This window comes from Emydura macquarii, unplaced genomic scaffold (genome assembly GCF_026122565.2).
Source record: "Emydura macquarii macquarii isolate MOO-44397 ecotype Brisbane River unplaced genomic scaffold, CSIRO-AGI_Emac_v2 contig_71, whole genome shotgun sequence".
In the NCBI taxonomy this organism is placed as follows: Eukaryota; Metazoa; Chordata; order Testudines; family Chelidae; genus Emydura; species Emydura macquarii.
The window spans coordinates 12,722,404-12,743,343 of NW_027130208.1; the positions used below are offsets into that span (position 1 = coordinate 12,722,404).

Genomic DNA, 20,940 nt, shown 5'->3' on the forward strand with positions numbered 1-20,940 from the left:
CTTCAGATTTTTTAAATTGAGCAATTAGGTGAGCAGTAAATGAAAATGGGCTTAAATACTAACAACAGAAGTCAAACATTACATTTCCTGTGTCCCATATTACTTCTGGTCTCCGTGATCCATAGTAAAGAGAGTTCATCTTGCTTTTTTCTTGCTATTTGGAACATTTCTGATCTCTGCTATTAACCAATACGACCTTGGCATAAGAGATCAAATTGAGACTTTCAAGACCTCTCTGGAGGCAAAAGCTATATGCTAGAGTTTCCTAATTTTATATTGCTTTAATCCTTGGCCATGTGGACGCTAGTCATTCATAATTAAGGAAAAACACAGCAGCCCTGGTTTGCTTATCATTTAATCTTCTTAGCCTATAAATATTTATTATTGTGCTTGCTGTGAATGTTAAAATCTGAGCAAAATATTACCTACCAAGGCCCAAGTTGGATAATTATAACCATCAACTGCCATATGTTCCAAGTTAAAATTTCTGTATGAAGTTTATTGAGGTAAACTACAGAGGCTTGTGAGTTGTTGGGGTTTTGGGGGGCTTTTTTTGGACTTTTATTCCATCACACATATGTTTCAGAAGTGAGCCATGCAGTGTCCTATATAAAATGGTAAACTAGAAAGAAAAGTTAAATGTGTTGCAATATCATGCCAGCTGCAGCTGGCAAGTTCAACGACCTTGGACATTTTTCAGAGAGTTAGTATGGTATAATCTACTTCAGGCTGACATCACATCATTCTACCAAAATAAGGTGCATTTATAAAAGTAAGGAGTTTGAATCTGGCATGTTAATGAAGGTCAGAGAAAAAATTAGTATTGCACTAAAAAGAAATTCAAGTTTGTACTAAGGAAAGGGTTTAATGCATACATGCTAATAATATCTTGCACTTCCACATTTCGTCCTAGGATGTCAAATCTCTTTGCATACATTAATTAATTAAGCCTCTTTTGAGATAGGTAGTTCATGTTATATTATAACCATCTTTACATATTAATAATCTTTGACACTGAAAAGTTAAGTAATTTACCTAAGGTCACACAGTGAGCCAGTGATACAAATCAACATTTTTGCCACAGACTAAATATATTACAAATTTTCTTAAAGCTGCCTGAGTCCAATGACACCTGATTAAGGGAGACAGTCCTACAGAGATGATAGCCTCAATTTTTATAGGTTGTTCCTTCATGTTTCGAGACTTATCCAAAGTAATTGGTGTGGGTGTGTGAGAGAGAGACTAATTTTTTATTAATTTTCATAAAGAAACAGTAAAAAAAACCAAGAAGTAAATGACCTACAGTGTGTATACATTATCAAATACTGCATATTTCACAGGATATCCAATAAAATTATGCAACCTTACAACTTGTCAAAGCTGCAAGACCAGACAACAAAAAATCAAATAGTATGACACAGACATAACCGTTTAGGAGTGGTAGGTAATAAAATGTATCTATATACACACACAAGACATACACAAATAGGTAAATAAGAGAAGGAAGGGACTCTGTAGGGGTCCAATACATTTTGAACAGCACCTCTTGCTGTGTTAGGCGTAGCCTGAGATCCACACAAAGTAATTCTTCTTCATGTATATTTTGTAAGACAGTGGACCAAATTTGAAGGAGATGGATTAGATAGCCTTACTACAAACTTAGAGTACCTTATGCTCAGTTAGTCAGCTATAGACCTGATTACATCCATTTTACTGATATATAAGGGAGTGTAAGTCAGTGTAAACTATGTACCAAAGAACTGGAAGAAGATATAACTGAAGCAGGGTGGAGACTACTTTAACTTGAACCTTCTTACACCCTTGTCTGGGCTGTAGAAGTATATGCAACAATAACTTACACTCCCTTAAACATCAATAGAGTGAGAAAAAGTAGTTCTAAGGGAGTTGAAGTCAGTCTAAGGAGATCATAATTATTGTAAGGGGATTTAAATTACACTTCACCCCTGAATCTGGCCCTATGAATGTATAGCCAGACTCTGTACAGTTAATTCTAGATGGAATCTAAATTGGCATAACATACACATAGAGGGGAATTTAATTAGACTCACTTTAGGTTTTCTTAGACTTGCTATGACTCAAATCTGAATTTGTGACTTTTGAGTTCCATGTGTACATCATGGAATCCTGCAGTATTCTCCAACTTTCCTCTTGCTGATCTTTAATAACATCAGAGTTTTTGAATTGTTAGATCAAATTCTGTCCTTAGTTACATTTGATATGCACCCGTTTAACTCGGAGCAGAATTTGGCACAATCAGGAAACACTATTTTGATTGGTGTTGCTTGATTTCATTTTAACCTGGGTTCCTCATTTTGGTAATTTGTATCACATCATATATTCAGGAATTAAAACTCCTCACTAAAGGCGAATAAGTTTGTTTTTAAAAATACATGATTCATCTTTTTCTCCACTGTTTCCTTAGGAATTTTAGATGCAAATTCAGTGCATGCCCTATTTGTAAAGGTATAATTATAAGATAAGTTTTGATCTCTACTATGCAACACAAAAAGCAAAATAATCAGCTAATATATATCATCCAAATGAACAACAATGCCAAAAGATGTAATTTGAAGAAAGAATCAAGATTTTTAGCAAAATAATTTTCTAATGATAAAATCATCTTTCTTTCAACCATTATACTTTACCATTATGCTTTCAACCAGCTATACCACTATATGGTGGCCCTGTCAGCTCTCCCAACCTAAGCAAGAACAGGCTGAAACAGTACCTGAAAGGGTAAACCTTTATGGAAAACTAGAAAGTGTTGCTGGTGATTGATAAGAATGGTCATACTGGGTCAGACCAATGGTCCATCTAGCCCAGTATCCGGTCTTCCGACAGTGGCCGATGCCAGGTGCTTCAGAGAGAATGAATAGAACAGGTAATCATCAAGAGATCCATCCTGTTGGCCATTCCCAGCCTCTGACCAACAGCAATCCTGGCCCGTCCTAATAGCCATTGATGGACCTATCCTCCGTGAACTTTTCAGAACCCCATTATAGTCCTGGCCTTGACAACATCCTCTGGGAAGGAATTTGACAGGTTGACGGTGCGCAGTGTGAAGAAATGCTTCCTTTTGTTCATTTTAAACCTGCTGCCCATTAATTTCATTTGGTGACCCCTAGTTTTCATATTATGAGAAGGAGTAAATAACACTTCCTTATTTACTTTTTCCACACCAGTAATGATTTTATAGACCTCTAACATATCCCCCCTTAGTCATTTCTTTTCCAAGCTGAAAAGTCCCAGTCTTATTAATCTCTCCTCAGATGGAAGCTTTTCCATACCCCTAATCATTTTATTTGCCCTTTTTTGTATCTTTTCTAATTCCAATATAACTTTTTTGAGATGGGGCAACCAGATCTGTATGCAGTATTCAAGATGTGGGCGTACCATGGATTTATAGGTCTTGATATTTTCTGTCTTCTTATCTATCACTTTTCTAATGATTCCCAACATTCTTTTAGCTTTTTTTGACTACCACTACACATTTTGAGTGGATGTTTTTAGAGAACTATCCACAATGACTCCAAGATATCTTTCTTGAGTGGTAAAAGCTAATTTAGACCCCATCATTTTATATGAATAGTTGGGATTATGTTTTCCAATGTGCATTACTTTGCATTTATCACCATTAAATTTCATCTGCCATTTCGTTGCCCCATCACTCAGTTTTGTGAGATCCTTTTGTAACTCTTCACAGTCTGCTTTGGATTTATCTATCTTAAGAAGTTTTGTATCATCTGCAAATTTTGCCACATCAGTTTTTACCCCTTTTCCAAGATCATTTATGAATATGTTGAACAGTACAGGTTTCAGTACAGACCACTGAGGGACACCACTATTTACCTCTCTCCATGTTGCATTCAGTGCAATAAACTGGATCACCCCCACTCTATTGCTGGACTTCTGCCTGCACTCTCTTTTACTCATGCAACTCTTTCTTTTATTGTTATTTGCTTTTTATCAGGGCTATTGTCTTTAGTTTACAGAATGTTAATGAAGTGTATCACACACACACACACACACACTCCAACTCCACTGTTAGCTGCCCCTGTTTGGTAGTTCCTTTGGTTGCCTAGGAGTGGGCTTTTTAAACCCTGGGTCTCCCTGAGTAGCCCTGCTCCCTAGTTAACGGTTGATGGGTGCTAAAGGGCTTGAGGATCAAAGCCTCATTCAGAAGCTCTGAGCTTCACATGGTACAATATTCTGAATCAGCCTTGGATCAAAGCTGCTGTGCTCCTGGACATACATTCTGGAGAGAGACACAGACAGGTCTTGACCACTCATGGTCATTAAAGATCCTATGGCACTTTTGGTGAGATTGATTATGTTAATCCTGGTGACATACTCATAGTCTAGTTACTTTCTGTTTAATAATCTCTCCCTCTGCAGTGTTAGTTGGAAAATTTACTGTTCATTTCTTAATGGGAATGTGACATCTCCATGCCCTGTTAAATATTTGATACATTTCAATGCCTGATGAGGGGATCCTGCTGTATGGTTTGATTAGCCATTTTGGTGGTTAAAAAATGAATGTAAACTCATAATTATTTCCCTGTCATATAACTTGTACCATAACTTGTATTACCATTACTTAACAAAAAATGTGTGCTATTTTGGAATACTCAGATTAAATAGAACCAAAACTCAGATATGCATATTTATATTAATTTGTTTTTTTAAACAAATATTTTTAAAAAAGAAATCCTTCCTTATTGGGTTTGGAATCAAGACTCTAAAAATAAAAACCTGATTCAAAAGTAAGGTCCCTGATTCAACCCTCTCTTCTTCATCTTCATCATCATCTTCAATCAATAAATAATCAATCACAAATTATGGAACAAGACAGTGAATAAATTACTGATGCTCAAGGGCTATAGACATTTATATATAGTACAATTTATGCAGATTTTATGTACATGCTTGATTTGTATTACTTTATTCCCTACATTTTAATGCTCACATAACAATTTTATTCTCTAGAGTAATTTTCAATTACCAGTTCTTTTTATTTCATTTAAAATGTCCACTCAATGGAATTGTGCAGAGACACCACAGTTGTTGTACATGTGAGGGTTGGTTTTTGGGTTGGTTTTTTCCCCCTATTATGGTAGTTAATTTTTTTGTTGACATTTGATTTGATGAAAACTAAAAATATATGGTAAATAATATTCATTTGAACACAATACAGCATAAATTGTAGTCACTGATCATGCAAGCAATCTGTGATGAATAGGGACATGGGATTTTTCATACACGTTCAGACCATCACTCCATCAGATTGAATATCCTGCTTTTGTCAGTGGTCAGTGTCTGATCCTTCAGAGTAAGTTCCCACTTTTTTTAATCATCAGCTAAACCAACCATGAAATGCTGTATCTAAATATAAAGGTTCTTTCTTGATCACATGGATAGAATTAAGTATTTCCTAATCCTCATACCTTGCTCCCACAAAAAAATCTGGATTTATACGGGCATACTCTGATTGAGGGCCTAATCTAACGAAGTGCTTAAACATAGAACCTAAACTAATACAGCATGGTTTTTTTTAATCACCTCAGCGGTCCCCAATTTTAGTCACATAATATTTGTTTTACAAATACTCTTAACGACTTGACATAAAAATATAAGATTAATATTCCCTTCTTCCACTAGAATTGTGAATAAATAAATGAAACAAAAATATCCTCAAACCTTTTAGTTAAATCCCCAAGACGCAACATTCCAGTATAGGTCTCACAAGTATAAAATCACCTTCCTGCTCACTACTGCCCTTGGGTATACATTGAATGATCACATTAGCCCTTTTTTGCCACAGTATTGCTCTCAGAGCTCAGGGTCAGTTGCTTTTCCACTCTGACCCCCAAATCCTTTTCAGATTCTCTGCTTTCCAGGATACAGTATCCCATTCTGTTATTATGGCTTGCATTCCTTGTTTCTAGATCTGTAACTTTGCATTTGGCTATATTAAAATGCCCTTTTGTGACAAAGCGGCAAGTACCTCGGTGGCATCATAGTCTTATTGAAGAAGACATTTGGGCAAATCATAGAGACAGGTTGTATTTCCAAAAATATGGGTGTCTACTGACTTCTGATTACATATGGTTCTCCCAATCCACTACTTACCTGTCATAAAAGAGTACATAACATTCCCTGCTCTGAGTTGATCTCTTATTACATTACCAGTGCCTTATTGGGTGTGCAAGTGTTGTACTATATGGGAAGTGATTTTTCATTGTCCGTGAATCTCAATATCCAGTAATACCAATAAGTTACATGGAGAAGGTGCTGTCTTGGAGAGACATTACTTTCATATACTACAATGTATCCAGGTAGGTCTGTAGGCAGATGAGCTAAAGAGGGTAACTATCCACTGGTAGTCAAGGGCATCACAGAACAATGAGTTGCTCATATATACTTCCACTTGGTACTATAATTTACAAATTTTAAATAGATTGTGGTCCTGATTCTGATCTCAAACTAATGTAAATCAAGGGTAATCTCACTATGAAGTCTGTGGATTTAAACTTGTGTGATCAGTGTAATTGAGATCAGACTCAATCCATAAACCTTTTCTTGTAGCCTGAATGGTTTTTATCCCACACAGGTCTTCAAATAAAGCATTTTTTTCTGTTCAGTTGTTTGCAAGCCTCATTTACATTTGTTTAATTTCACCTACATTGTTGTTGATTTCTGTTATGTGAAGACTTCTTAAATTTATGTAAAAAAATAAAATTATTTAGAAACCAATATAATCAAGAATTCATACACCCTATAATGATTGAAACCTGTTTCTTATATAAAACTCGCGTAATCCTTTGTGGTCATGATATATAGCTTAATTCTCAATGTCATGCTTGGTAGCCTATTAAGTTATAAAACTCCCATGGTAAATGAAGACCAAATAATTGTATGATGTATCACTGACAGCGTTGTGATAGTAGTACACCACTGGTAGCCATATCGGTATATTTCCATGACGCTTAATGTTTTATTCATCTCAGTCACTTTACATAATTTGAGTTCTTCTCACTGGGAAGTTGATTTGTTTAAGACATTGGGAGCATTAACATTTCTTGTATCTCAGAATTTTCATTTTAAGCAGAGTTAATTATCCAAAGTCTTTTTATAAAGAATATTTACAAAAAGTTAGTCCCATCCCTTTTTTCTGTCAACATAGCTGATCTTAGCCCATACAATATGTGTAGGTCTTCATAGCCCATATTACCAAACCTTTTCTATCACTTGGTATCCAAGTGCCACCAGAACTTGAGCATCATATTCTATTTGGCAATCTCCTTGCTGAGGAGGAGAAGGGATTATCTTGTTTTGCTGGAGGGCTGCTGGCTGAATCCTTTTCTTTGCCAGGGGGCTGCTGGCTGCTGTACTCTGAGTGTGTGTCTTGCTGTGCAAAAGTGGAAAAATCTATGATCCATTGTACAAAGATGAGTCAACTGATGCCCCCTTCCTTCAGTGTTGGTTTCAAAGGAAGGGGATGTGATGAATTTGTGATGTTGGTACAACTTATGAACACTGACTGATATTTGGAAGTTGTACTATGAAAACCTGAAGCATTTATGAGTTCCTATATGAATGTGGGTCCACTGTTGCTGACAGGGCCTTTAGCAGGTACATCCCAGACAGATACAAAGGTAAATACTTAAGGTTAATGATGGTACTTAGACTGCACAGGGGTTATGCAAAGAAGCAGCTGAATCCTTAGAAAAAAAATTAGCTGCTTCCTCTGGAGGGAGAGGAAGAAGATAGGAGCAGTGACAAATAATCAGGAGGTGAACAAAAGAGGCCAGGTGACCAAGAGGGGTTTCAGATAAAGAAATAGAGAGGAACAGGGTCCAGACAGGAAGAGGAAGCGTGGGGCAGGAGAGGGCAAGGTCACAGCAGCTGGATAAGGGACACCGGGAGAGAGACTAACTAGCATGCAACAGCCTGCCTGAGGCGGTGTTACCCTACCTTTCCAGACACAGATGGTTCCCCAAGGACTCACAAGAGAAGAATCAGGTAGAAAATGAGGGACATTTGTGGTGTCAGATGTTTGTTGTTTTGTATGTTCTGTAGTCTCCTGTGCTTTGCATCCTTAAGTATAAAAGAACACAATAGTGTCATACTTCACTCTGAGTGTGTGGACTGCTAAACCACTGCTGCATATCCCCGAGAGAGTTAAACTGTACACCAAAATCTTCCCACCTTTGGGAGATCTGGGAAAGGGGTGAGTTTAGGCAGCTGGGGTATCTCGGGTGTCAGTGCTGCTTCTGGAGGTTCCAAGCAGGTGGGCTGAAGAGCCTCATTTTCAAGAAGGGGTAGTCGACTGGAAGTCAATGCCCAGAAAATGTGCCAGAGAGGCCAACGGCTTCAGAAATGTAACACACTCCAGGGGATCCAGAGCATAGGGGCTTGGCTTCCCCTCATAGCATTCTAGGAGGTGGCAGGCAAGGAGCACTTGCTAGTATCTGTGACAGAGGAAAAAAAAGAAATGGGGTATTTGAAAGTAATCTAAAGTTTGGAGTAGTAGGAGGGAAAGAAAAAAGATGGTGGAGAAGAAAAAGATGAAGGGATGAGAGATGAGGAACTTAGGTCAATGGCAGACAGAAAGGAAGATTACAAGGGGATTTTGGCAATAGGAGAGAGAAGGATATGGGAAGAGATAGAAACAGGAAGGTGCAGCCAGGTCTTAGACAACAGAACCTGGGCAGCAAGAGTGGATGGATGTATGAGAGAGAGAAATAGGTTGAGAAGATGAAACAGTGAAACCATGGGGGCTGAACAAGTAACATAAGGAGCAAGACAGAAGAATAAATAGAGTTCCGTTTGCATTTTTTTGGCATGGCAAACTACTATGGATCATTTCCATCCCACTTGCTCCTAATTCAGAAAATGCCCGTGTGTGCCCTCTATATACTATCAACTCACTCAGTGGAGATCTAAGAACAGGGTTGTAATTAATTTTTTGTATTGAAAGTTTTTAATCATATTAACAACCAGTCAATGGAGACTGAGTGATAAACTCACTCGTGGCCTCTGAGACCAATAAGAGAAACAAAACAGGAATAAAATCCAAGCCAAGATTAAAGTAATATATCTCAGCCACCAAAAGAAAAATTAAAATATCAACAATTGTTAATGTATCCGGTAGATATGGGAAATCCTGAAGTTCAGAGTGCCCTGAATTCCCACTCTCAGAAGGTGCTCAGTGTCTTGCAGCATCAGGGTCTAAAAATACCAGGGTTTTTTAAAAACAAACAAACAAATAAACAAACAAACAAGGTGTTTGGATACTATGATGATGGGAGTGATTATAAAAATCTAGATAAATGAATTCTTTGCATCGATCTTCACTGCAAAGAATAAGAGGGAGATTCCCACATCCGAGTCATTCTTTTTAGGTGGCAAATCTGAGGAACTGTCCCAGATTGAGGTGTCAATAAAGGAATTTTTGGAACAAATTTATAAATTAAACATAATAAGTCACCAGGACCAGATGGCATTTACTCAAGAGTTCTGGGGGAACTCAGATAGGAAATTGCTGAACTACTAACTGAGATATGTAACCTATTGCTTAAATCAGTCTCTGTACCAGATGACTGGAGGAGAGCTAATGTAATACCGATTTTTTTTAAAAGGCTTCAGAGTTGATCCTGGCGACTATTGGCTGGTAAGCCTAACTTCAGTAACAGTCAAATTGGTTAAAACTATAGCAAAAGAATATAATTATAAGACATATAGATGAGCACAATATGTTGGGGAAGTATCAACACACCTTTTGTAAAGGGAAGTCATACCTCACCAATCTTTTAGAGTTCTTTGCAAGTGTCAAAGTTTAGAGTTCTTTGCAAGTATGTGGACAAGGGTGACCCAGTTGATATATAGTGTACTTGGACTTTCAGAAAGTCTTTGATAAGGTCCCACACCAAAGACTCTTAATCAAAGTAAGTAGTCGTGGGATAAGGTTCTCTCATTGATCAGTAACTGGCTAAAAGATAGGAAAGGGTAGTAATAAATGGTCAGTTTTCACAATGGAAAGTGATAAATAGCAGGTTCCTCCACGGATCTGTACTGGCACCTTTGCTGTTCAACGTACTCATAAATGATCTGAAATGGAGGCAACAGTGAGGTGTCAAAGTTTGCTGATAATACAAAATTACTGAAGATATAGTTATGTCCAAAGCAGACTGCAAAGAGTTACAAAGGGATCTCACAAAACTGGGTGATTGGACAACAAGATGAAATTCAGTGCCGATAAGGGAAAGGTAATGCACATTGGAAAACATAATCCCAACTATACGTACAAAATGACGGTCTAAATTGGTTGTTACTCAAGAAGGAGATCTTGGAGTCATTGTGGATAGTTCTCTGAAAATATCCACTCAGTGTGCAGCAGTGGTAGAAAAAGCTAACAGAATGATATGAACCATTTGAAAAGAGACAAATAGTAATAATGTCATAATGCCATTATATAAATCCCTGGTATGCCCACACCTTGAATACTGGGTGCAGTTCTGGTTGCCTCAAAAAAGATATATTCAAATTGGAAACGGTACAGAAAATTTCAATAAAAATAATTATGGGGTATGGAACAGTTTCCATATGAAAAGAGATTAAAGGGACTTGGACTGTTCAGCTCTGAGAAGAGACAACAAAAGGGGGATATGACTGATGTGTATAAAATCATGAATCATGTGGAGAAAATGAATAGGAAAGTGTTATTTACCCCCTTTATGTAATGTTAGAACCAAGGGTCACCCAATTAAATGAATAGACAGCAGGTTTAAAGCAAACATATAGAAGTACTTCTTCACACAATGCCCTGTCAACCTGTGGAACTGATTGCCAGGGGATGCTTTGAAGGCCAGAAGCATAACTGGGTTCAAAAAAGAATGAGAAAAGTTCATGGAGATAGGGTCATAAGTGAATATTAGCCAAGATGGTGAAGGACACACAGTCCTGCTCTGGGCATCCCTAAACCTCTGACTGCCAGAAGCTGGGACAGGATAATAAGGGATGGATTTCTTGAAAATTGCCCTATTCTGGTCATTCCCTCTGAAGCATCTGGCACTGGCTACTGTTGGATGATAAAATACTGGGTTAGATGGACTATTGGTCTGATCTGTTATGGCCATTCTTATGTTCTTATGCATTGTGGCAGAGCCATTGCGACTCCATAGTTAAGCAGAGGATCTGTTTTGCTCTTGATGCGGGACTTCACCCTCTATTTTTGTATGGAAATCATAGCATAATTGCCTCAAATTTTCAGCACGTAATCTCAGAGTGAAGCTTAAATTTTCTAACTAATTAAAAATTGGCTAACAAAAGTGCATATTCTGAATCTCATGATTTTAAAGGGCTCTTCTAGCTTACCAAGCACAAGCTGTAGAAAGTCAGAGTACTGTAGCAAGAGCTCTTGTAAGGTTACGTAATTATTTTTTAATTAACTAAAAGAAAAAGAAAATCTCCCTTATGTTATCTAGATTCTATGAATTTATGGGCAAGCCCAGTGGAGTGAATACGTGACAAGCTAGGAGTGATAGTCACAAGGGGAGGCATACATAACTGCGCCATTTGCACTGTAATTCACAGAAAACTGAGGTTGCAAAGGGTTATTTTTGTTTCTTCTCTGATGCCATCCCATTGATCTTTATGGTAGAATGTACAGAGAACAGTTTCCTACCTACTCTTCATGCAGGGATGGAGAGCCACTAGAAAGGTGTGTTGCCTTTGATTGAGGATAGCATAAATCAAAGTAATAAAATGTATGAGTGCCACTTATGCAATAAAGCTGCTTCTGGGGAGATTTTCAGCAAGTGCTTTTAACTTTTGTGTGGCAAGTGGCCTTGCTTCTATGTGTGTTCAACTGTGCAGAATTTAATTCTGAAATGGAACGTACAAGTTTCTGGGCAACATTCTTCTGACCCACTTTGCACAGCGTCTAAGATTACAGCAGAACCTCTTTAATTGGCACTTCTCTAATCCATATATTTTTATAAACAATTAAAAGCCATAATTTCTCCTGACTTCTCACAACAGATGTAATAGCAAGATAATATATACTACAGTAAATTGATTTGTACACTATGGAGCTGTATAAATAAAACAAAACTAAGCACTTCAAAGTAAAGGAATGAAATATGTTTTGTGACGCATTAGCCTTTAAAAAATGTTTTAATCACGTTTGTTCACTTAGGACTAGATCGAAAATCCTTCTGACACACATTGGTGAACAGTTACTCACAACTGAATCCAATTGGACTACTCGTGTGAGTAACAGGTTCACAATCAGGCCGTTATTCAAAGTATAAGGCTGAGTAATGCATTTGCAGGACTCAGGCCTAATTTACAAAATTCAGTAATTTGCAATGTGCACGTAAGTGATGAATGATCTTCTATATTCATAATTCCTGAAACTTACCAGGAAATGAGCTCTGACCATTATTCTGTCATTTCTCTGCAGCTCACTCAAGTGGGGACATTTTTTTCCCTGGTTATAACTGTTTTCTTGTCATAAATAGATTACTGGCTGTTTTGCCAACAAATTGGTGTCCTCTGAGTGATTTTCTTACACCCACAAAGAAGTTAGAAGACCAACTCTGGGTTTAAACTTACCATTATGTTGTGTACTTTCTCTCCATGCAGAAAGAACTAGAGTTACTGGAGTCATGACAAATTGTCTGAGAACTTTTTCTAACCATCTTTAAGAGCAAAATCCACAAGAGCAATAACTCAGAATATAAAGGAAATTCTCCCTTTGAAGCCAATAAGATTATTTGCAGTTTTAAAATTAAACACCCACATAAGTGTTTGCAGGATCGAGGCCTGAAAACTGTATTATGTACAGTCTGTACTGTGCCTTTATTATATAATGCAAAATTAAATACTTCAATCTATGAGCGAGGAGTAATTGAACAGCTGAGTCACGGCTTCAAAAGTCTATTACTACATGTGTTTAAAACTTTGACGTTATTATACTTTAAATTTTTTTTTACTTGTTGTTTGTATTTAAAATATGTCCATCTATCTCCCCTGATGAGTGGCACCATGATGCCTTTTCCTTTGAATTTTTATTTGGCATCAATAATAATAATAATTTTTTTCTCCAAATGCTTTCATTTGTTCAGTTTTAACTTTGGATTTGCCAGATAATGGTATTAATTGATGATAATAGTGGTTGTAGTAGCATCATTATATATATATTATACACACACACACACACACACAGTTTTCGCTTATTAAAGGTCCGATTGTGTAACCCTTATGCATGTTGGTGACCATTACTCATGCAAATGGTCCTATTGGCCTCAATGGGACTATTTCAGTGATGAAGTTTTCATCAACATGAGTCAGAGCTAGCCCCTGGCTGTACAGTATCGGTAACTTCAAATGCTGAAGCCTTCCAAAAAAAATGCTGATGTTGGCTTTAAAAATCATGAGATTTTTTTCAAAGGGTTTCTTTTTATTTGCCTTATGGTTTCTGAGCCTCTGATGTGCCCTTGCTGCATGTTTTCAAGCTTTTCTCCACAACCACAAAGACTAGAAACTTACTTTAAAATAAAATAAAAATGAGATAATCACATAATGACTTCACTCATGAAGAGGCGTGTAATCATATATTAAAAGATTTGTGATATAATAGCTACAATTGGCAACACAATAACAAACTTTAGTTCTATCTAGAATCCCCTCTTTTTGTTTGTGAATGCAATGTGAAAAACAATTACCTGCATTTATTTGCTGCTTTTTTCACCAATCTTATTAATCTGACACCATTGTTAAAACTGTACTTGTTAAATTGAAGAGAAGTGATGATGGTGAAATTTTATACCTGAGCAAAGATATCTGTGTGGATTAATGGACTCACATCTGAACTAACTGAAAAAAGATCTCCTGAGTCATCTAGTAAGTCCCCCTGCTCTAGGGAATAGCCCTTACCACATGAGTAGCCCTAGTGGAAATCAACAATCAGTGACTACCGCACATGATTAAAGCAGCAGTTTACATCTCTGGGGCAGGATTACCCTGCAACAATCTCTTGATTGTGTTTTGAACAGCTCTAGTGCTGCTGTTATTATTTATGCACACCTCCCTTCACAGATTATTCCACTGTCAGACTGGCTCTACTGTTAAAAAGAATCCTAATGTTTAATTTATTTTCCTGCTATTTTGGTTTCAGGTTATTAGTCCTTATGTTACCATCGTTTGAAGTTCAGTCATACATTTCTTGCACAATCATAGTTCCCTTTAAGTCAGTGGAAGTTTTAGGGAGGATGAGGAAGGCAGGACTGGACCATAAAAAAGCATTGCTTGCCCTTTTTTATATTATTAATTCTAAAGGTATATTTTTGCCTGCTTGAAAAGACATCACCATTGTTTTTTCCCTAGGCTACAATCAAAGTAATGGTGTATGAAGGCAAGGAAATTCTCTCCACCCACAACTATCTGTTGCTTGATTCTCAATATTCAGTAACTTTTCTGGACAAGGAATATCACACTCTCTCTTTTTTCTTTCTTATTTATGCGTTGTTTTGTATTTTGCATTGTTTTTGCTACATATGTTCCCAATCTTTAATCAGGGTCTGCAAGTATCAACCTCTGCCTCCATGTGGAGTTCTGTCACAATGGCCCACACTAGTTGATGCAATGCAGAATCGGGGCCCAAATTATTATGACACGTTATTTAATTTGGATTGTAGCTTTGAGACCGATGTGTGACTTTGATCTTCCCTAAGGATCTGATCATGTAAAGGGCTTAGCCAACTGATGAGTGGCCTCAATTTGTTTATCATCTATTGACTCCAAAAGAAGCTGAGACATATTGATATTTTGAACTGTTTTAATTTTCATAATTCATTCGAAGCAGTGTACAAGTTTCCTTGATCTCCCTTCACGAATATTGTGAAATATTATTCATTCATTTAAAAAATTACAAGTAGAAAAAGCTTATATAATAATGAGATTTTTTTTTTAAAGTAGTAAAATGTATAGCATAAAGACACAGCAGAACTGTGCTAAAATGTGTATGAACCTTATAAATAATCGGTGCCCCTTATTTGCATTCTAATCACTATTTTTACTTAGATTGTAAGCCCTTTGGTGCACGGACTTTTCCTGCAGTTCATACAGCACCTAGTGCAATGCAGGCCTGGGCTAGGACTGAGCTCCTAGGCGCTACCATAGTACAAATAATATTAAACCTCTGCCTCATCCCCAAAAAGACTTTCATGTTTTTACAAGTTCAAAGCGACAGAGATTGGGCAGAGCATTCCGCACAAAGAGAAAGAGGGAGCGAGGCCCCGATTCTGTAAACACTCTGCACATTGCATAGCTTTAGTCAGGAGAGTAAAGCTGTGTGCGTGCATGGGTGCTTTGCAGGTTCCAAATCTAAGATGCTACTGTGAGATTAATACCTGAATAGCGCTATGGTTAAAATGAAAAATGGAGTCTTCTTAATAGCTAAGAGCACTACCTATGAACCTGTGTTAACTCTTCAGTAGCAAAAAGATTGATGGGAGATAAAAAATAAGTCTAATTTTTTTTTTCACTTTCTAGCAGTATAATGACATTCCTGCTGTTCATTTATCTCCTGTGTATTTTCTGTGTTTTTCTGCTGCACCAAACAGCAATTTTGAGATCGACAAACAATGGCTCAGGTGCATTGAAAGAAAAAACAGAATGGAAATTTAAAAGCAAGCCACTATATAAGATAAAAAGGCTATTGAGGTGACTCAGTATGCTAGAGCTCTTGCACAGAATTCCCATGGCAGCTGATGCTGCTGATCAATACTTGGTGCTTGGTAGTTGGGTCAAAAATTGTAACCCCAACAATTAATAGTAAGTTTCTCAAACTCACTGTGCAAGACAGGGAGAGAGGGGGCCCATTTTCACAGTGCCTAATACCTCAGGGAAGGTATGGGAGAGAAATGGAGTGAGGAATTTAGTGCAATAAAGCACTGTGCTGCTAACATATGTTGGTAGATTAATGTCAGTATTAGCAGGGAGCTTCTCTATGGGGAATCCTGCCGTGTTCCGAATTGCAAATTTGCCTCCACATGTGGGTTGCATGGGACATCGATAACGAGACTCATCCAAAAGAGAGAGAATGATAATCTGTGGGGAAACAGACATGGATTATAAAATAACTGAGGATAAATAGCAATTTAGGGCAATAATTTATTTCATAATGTGTTATAACATTAACTGCACAAACATAATACATTGTCAGTGTTATTTGTAAGGGTTTTTTCTGCCCTAGGTTAATGTCCACCTCTATCAGTCCACAATCACCCAAACATTTTTTGAACCTTTTGCTTCCCCGAGCAACAGCCTCTTCTGCCTGTGTCTTAGAAGCAGACTTCTGCAAATATCTTTTTCAAACTGATATTCATTTTGTATTTCCCTCAGAAAATAAAATACACAGCCCTAACATTGCAGTACTTCCAGAAGAGAAGACTAATGCCATTTCATGCACTCTTTCTTGTTAACAGATCTTGAAAACTTCAAAACAAGAAGAAGAAGTACAGTGTCAGTCCGACAGGGTCAGGGAATGGTATTGCTGTGTGGACCACCACCACATTCTGGAGGTAAATCATATTAATAATACTATTTCCAATATTCAATGGCAGTTTGCAAGTTTCTCAGTCTCTTGTTCCAGAATAGGGTTTCAAAGAGTTCTTAAAGTTTCCATCCAGGGAAGAAGAAGGATAAAGTGTTGGATTGAGTGAATGATCCATCTTGCATGGTTCTTGCTGGGCATACAGACATCTTGGTAAATCATCAGGGAACTTGGTATGATAAACCCAGACAAAACACTAATTTGTATCACCTAAATGCATGTATGGAGGAGAAGAAACCAATGCAAATGCTGGTGTGTGCTAAAGTGGAGGAGATGAATCTAGATTACATGGAGCCCATAGAAACCCATCTATTTATGCTCTACATGTTTGGTCTTCTGCAACTTTTCAGCGGGTCACCATGTAAAAAGAGGGTGGATCACATGTTGAGCCTCTTTCCATTGCCTTGTCATTTTATTCATATTGATAAATTTCAGTGCAAGAGAACTTATATCCTGTACACCAAATTTAGCCCTATGTTGCAAGTCCTGCTGAAGTCAATGAGATTTGCATGCACTTATTCCAGGGCTAAATATGGCCCTGCATTATGTGGTCCTAATACTTTAAATAATGTGGGGAGAAAGGAAAGGATGTTATCAAGTTAGTGTAACTTCCAAATATGAATTATCTTAAAAGATGGTACATAACGTCCTCTAGATTCTAAATATATTTCTTTTGTAAAGAAATAGTTAACAGTCTTTAAAAGGGAAATGAAAGAGAACACACTACAAGAACCTCTGTGTGTGCATGGCCTAAAATGATTTGTTCTCTTCTGACAATGTGTGATATCTATCAAATCCTAGTCCCTGATGTGAGTCAGTATCATTGATGCTGGTGTTCAGACAAGTTAACAGGGAAGTTTCAATAAAAACTCAGTGTTTTCTCAGTGGTAAAGGATGAAATTGGTAGATGGTCCCAAAAAATCAAGTTTCCAAAAGGATTTTATAAATTGAAGACTATAGCAATTATTTTACTACAACATCACTTTAAAGGGGAATGGTAAAAAAAAAAAAAAAAGTTTAGAAAAATCAAAGCAATCATTTTCAACTAAAATTGTATAAAGATCTCTTTATATCCCATGTAGATGTGTAATGAGTGGTACCAAAACCAGCTTGGTTGGCTTGCTGTTTAAACCTTTGTGTTTCTGTGTTGCAATTTTCACAAATCAAGCATTGGAAAGATAGTTAGTTAGCTGTCTGTTATATCAATTGATTGATTTGGACTTGATTGCTGGCAATGCATTATGTACCCAACAGTCAATGAAGTGTGTCATACAACTTCAGTGCATTGTGACTAATCACTATGATCGATAACCATCCATTTTGGCTAGATATCCAGCAGAGATGGTATTTCCAGTAATCCACATATAACTTTTCAGGTAATTTCTCTCTCTTTTTAATTGTAATCATGTTTTTAAATCTACCTGCCATTTGAGTCCTCACTCATCAGCTAAGAATTGCCTAGTAAACCATTTGCCACTGTGATGCTTTTACTGATCAGACACAATGAGGCAAGTACTTACTGAGCCCATTTGCTTTTCACCAGCTGCAGGAAAGCTTTTTAAGTCTGCCAGCCTCCTTTGGCCCCTGGGCTTCAGAGTCTCTAGCTAGACTGCCACTCGAAAGAAACAGAATTTAAAAAAAAATTGTTTGGAGGGCCCCTGGGTCTGATAGTTTAATGACCTGTGCGATCAGCTACTGCTTACAAATCAAGAGAGCTTTTAATTCAGAATATTGTCTGTAAGCTGTGCTCAAATCTTTTTAAATCAGGATAAACCCCAGGCAGAAATCCCACTGACCCCTACTGAGAGAATAAATATTTTTGCACCAATGACTGTGTTCTGCATTTTAACGTGTGGGGAACTCTGAAGATTTTCTTCACCAAAGGTACTTTCATGCTGTCCCAGTATGGGGAAGGGGAAATGCTGTGACAAGGACAACCATCTACCTAATTTCCATAAGTAGGACACCTTTTGCGCTTGTTTTTTTAGAGACTGTCCCTTTCCCTCAGTTTAGACTATTTCCATCAAAATGACAATGTCTGGAATCTCTGTGGAAGTAGCCATTACAGGGAGATGGTTGTTTCATCTGCCATCTAAGGCACTTTGTTCCTACCTTAAAGGTTACATTTGGGATCTACCTGCAGCTGGACTGTGCTCCAGGGGAGCATCTGCCTTTATTAACTGCCAAGCACTCTAGCATATAAGAGAAGGGTTTGCTCCCATCAGCTCATGTGATCTGGTGTGCCTACAGTTTTATAGAGATCCCAGATCTCAATGCATGCCAGGTTACCCAACTTTTCAGTAGATGAGAGGGGCCCAGCACAAATGCAACTAAACCTGCAATTTTAAGGTAGAGGGGCTGTTCCTGGAGGATGCTGCAAGGAAAGAGACCCTGAGGTTGCAGTGATTGAAGTGTGAAAGGTCAGAAGTGAGCATAAGAGACGGAAGGATCAGGTAGGAATTTCTCGGTAAAAAGTACCTTGAGCTGACTCCCATATTACAAGCCTGTTACCTAATCCTCATCCCCAGGTGCACAAAGCCTCCATCGCTTGCCACCCACTACCAACTACTTCCACTTCTCTTCTCCCCCCCGCCCCAGCTTTTAAATCTGTGTCTCCCTCCCTGTGACAAGTTTCCTGACTTGATTTCCCCAACCTCTCCCACCCCTATGATGAGTCCCCTTACATTGAATTTAGCTCTTGACAATGTGATGTAAATCATTTTGCTCATCCTTTGGTCATTGTTGTTTAGCCCTATTCTCCTCGGTGCTCATTCATCCCTGTTTTTGGGAGGAGTCTTTCGGGGGAGGGGGTTGTTTGTTTGTTGTTTGTTTTTGATAGGGATTATGGGGTTCTTTCCCTTCTGGTCTGTTTTAGTATTATGATCATGTTTATTGTCATGCTGAAATCAAAGATGTGCTGAACTTCGCAGGAGGTGGCTACTTAATCTGCAGTCAAATCTCTGTTTTTGACTAGAGATATGGGATTTAAACATATCTCTTGAGATACTCATAAGAAGTACACATCTATTAAAAACATACCAATAACTGGTCAGTCTTTGAACCTGTTGCTTTGTAAAAATGCTGAGCAAACATTTATCTAATGCTTAAAATTGCCTTCTTAAAGATATAATAGTTTCATATAGTTTCCAGAGGTATGTATGCAAGTGTGTCTATCTGTTCATTTATAATGAGTTCACCATCATGCAGTCTAAGCACTGTATACCAAAAATAAGAAAAGCATATTACTGTCTGAAGGCACCATATTTCCCCATCACACCTTTGTTTCTCTCCTCACCCTTCCCCCCATTCTGTGTGCTCTGTGCAGTTAGTTTCTCTGGCTATATATTGGTTACCTAGGAAACTGCTGTAGGCTGGAATTTGATTGAAAATGCTACTGGACTGAGTGTCAGAATTGTGGCCGGTATTTCAAGTGATGCATGAGTGCATGTAAAATCTTGACAATTTTATTAGTATTTGTAACATAAAATAACGCTAAGAGTTGGTGCCAAATGCATCCTTGGTGTAATACATTGATGAATTTGGCCCACTGTTTATTGCAGGCTATCAGTGCCATTTAAACCAAAATGTACACCCATAGAATCAGTGATGTTCTCCCTGCACACATCCAATACACACCGTACCATAAAACCGATTCTCCCATTGCAGGCTCTCTCCTAACATCATGAGCCCTCACAGCTTATCACCCACCTGTACCCTGACTATCACCACCAAATAAAAGAGTTGCCATTTCCCACTAGGGGCAGTGTAATGGGGAAACTTATAAACAAGAGCTGACACAACAATTATTTCCGCTGTCTTAGAATCAAACCATGTTCCTCTTACACCGCCCCTGATGATTCCCACCTCACCCATACAGAGGAATGGTCTACATACCAAAAACCCCTCTGCTACAAGATTAAATGTATAGATTAATTTAGCATGAGCAATGGGAGACTGAAGGGAATTACAGGTTATGTGCTGAGGTTTTTTTGCTTTGAGGAATTTTTTTGCTATTTTGCAGATAAAATGGCTGAGATGCAGATTGAACTGTCAGATTGGTTTTTGTGTGCAAGTGACTCAGAAAGACATTTTAATGTAAATGTATTCAATGATGACAGTGACACTCTAAAGAGGTGATAAAGTTATTTCCCATTACTCTCATGTGAACATATACAGCATGTAAGGAAAGGCATGTTGTGGTGTCTGTGAGATAAGCACATTCCTAGTGTCCAGCAAGGCAGAAGTTGGAGGGTATTATTATTAGATCCACAGTTAGTGTAAATTGGCACAACTGCATT

General features: G+C 37.8%; 1 protein-coding gene across 1 annotated transcript in view; it reads left to right on the forward strand.

Moving 5' to 3' along the window:
* CNTN4 (contactin 4) overlaps nt 1–20,940 on the forward strand; it is a 353,853-nt gene that overhangs the window by 136,442 nt on the left and 196,471 nt on the right. The window contains exon 5 of the mRNA XM_067542713.1: nt 16,515–16,610. Coding sequence (XP_067398814.1) covers nt 16,515–16,610 — 96 coding nt within the window. The remainder of the gene's footprint in view (nt 1–16,514; nt 16,611–20,940) is intronic.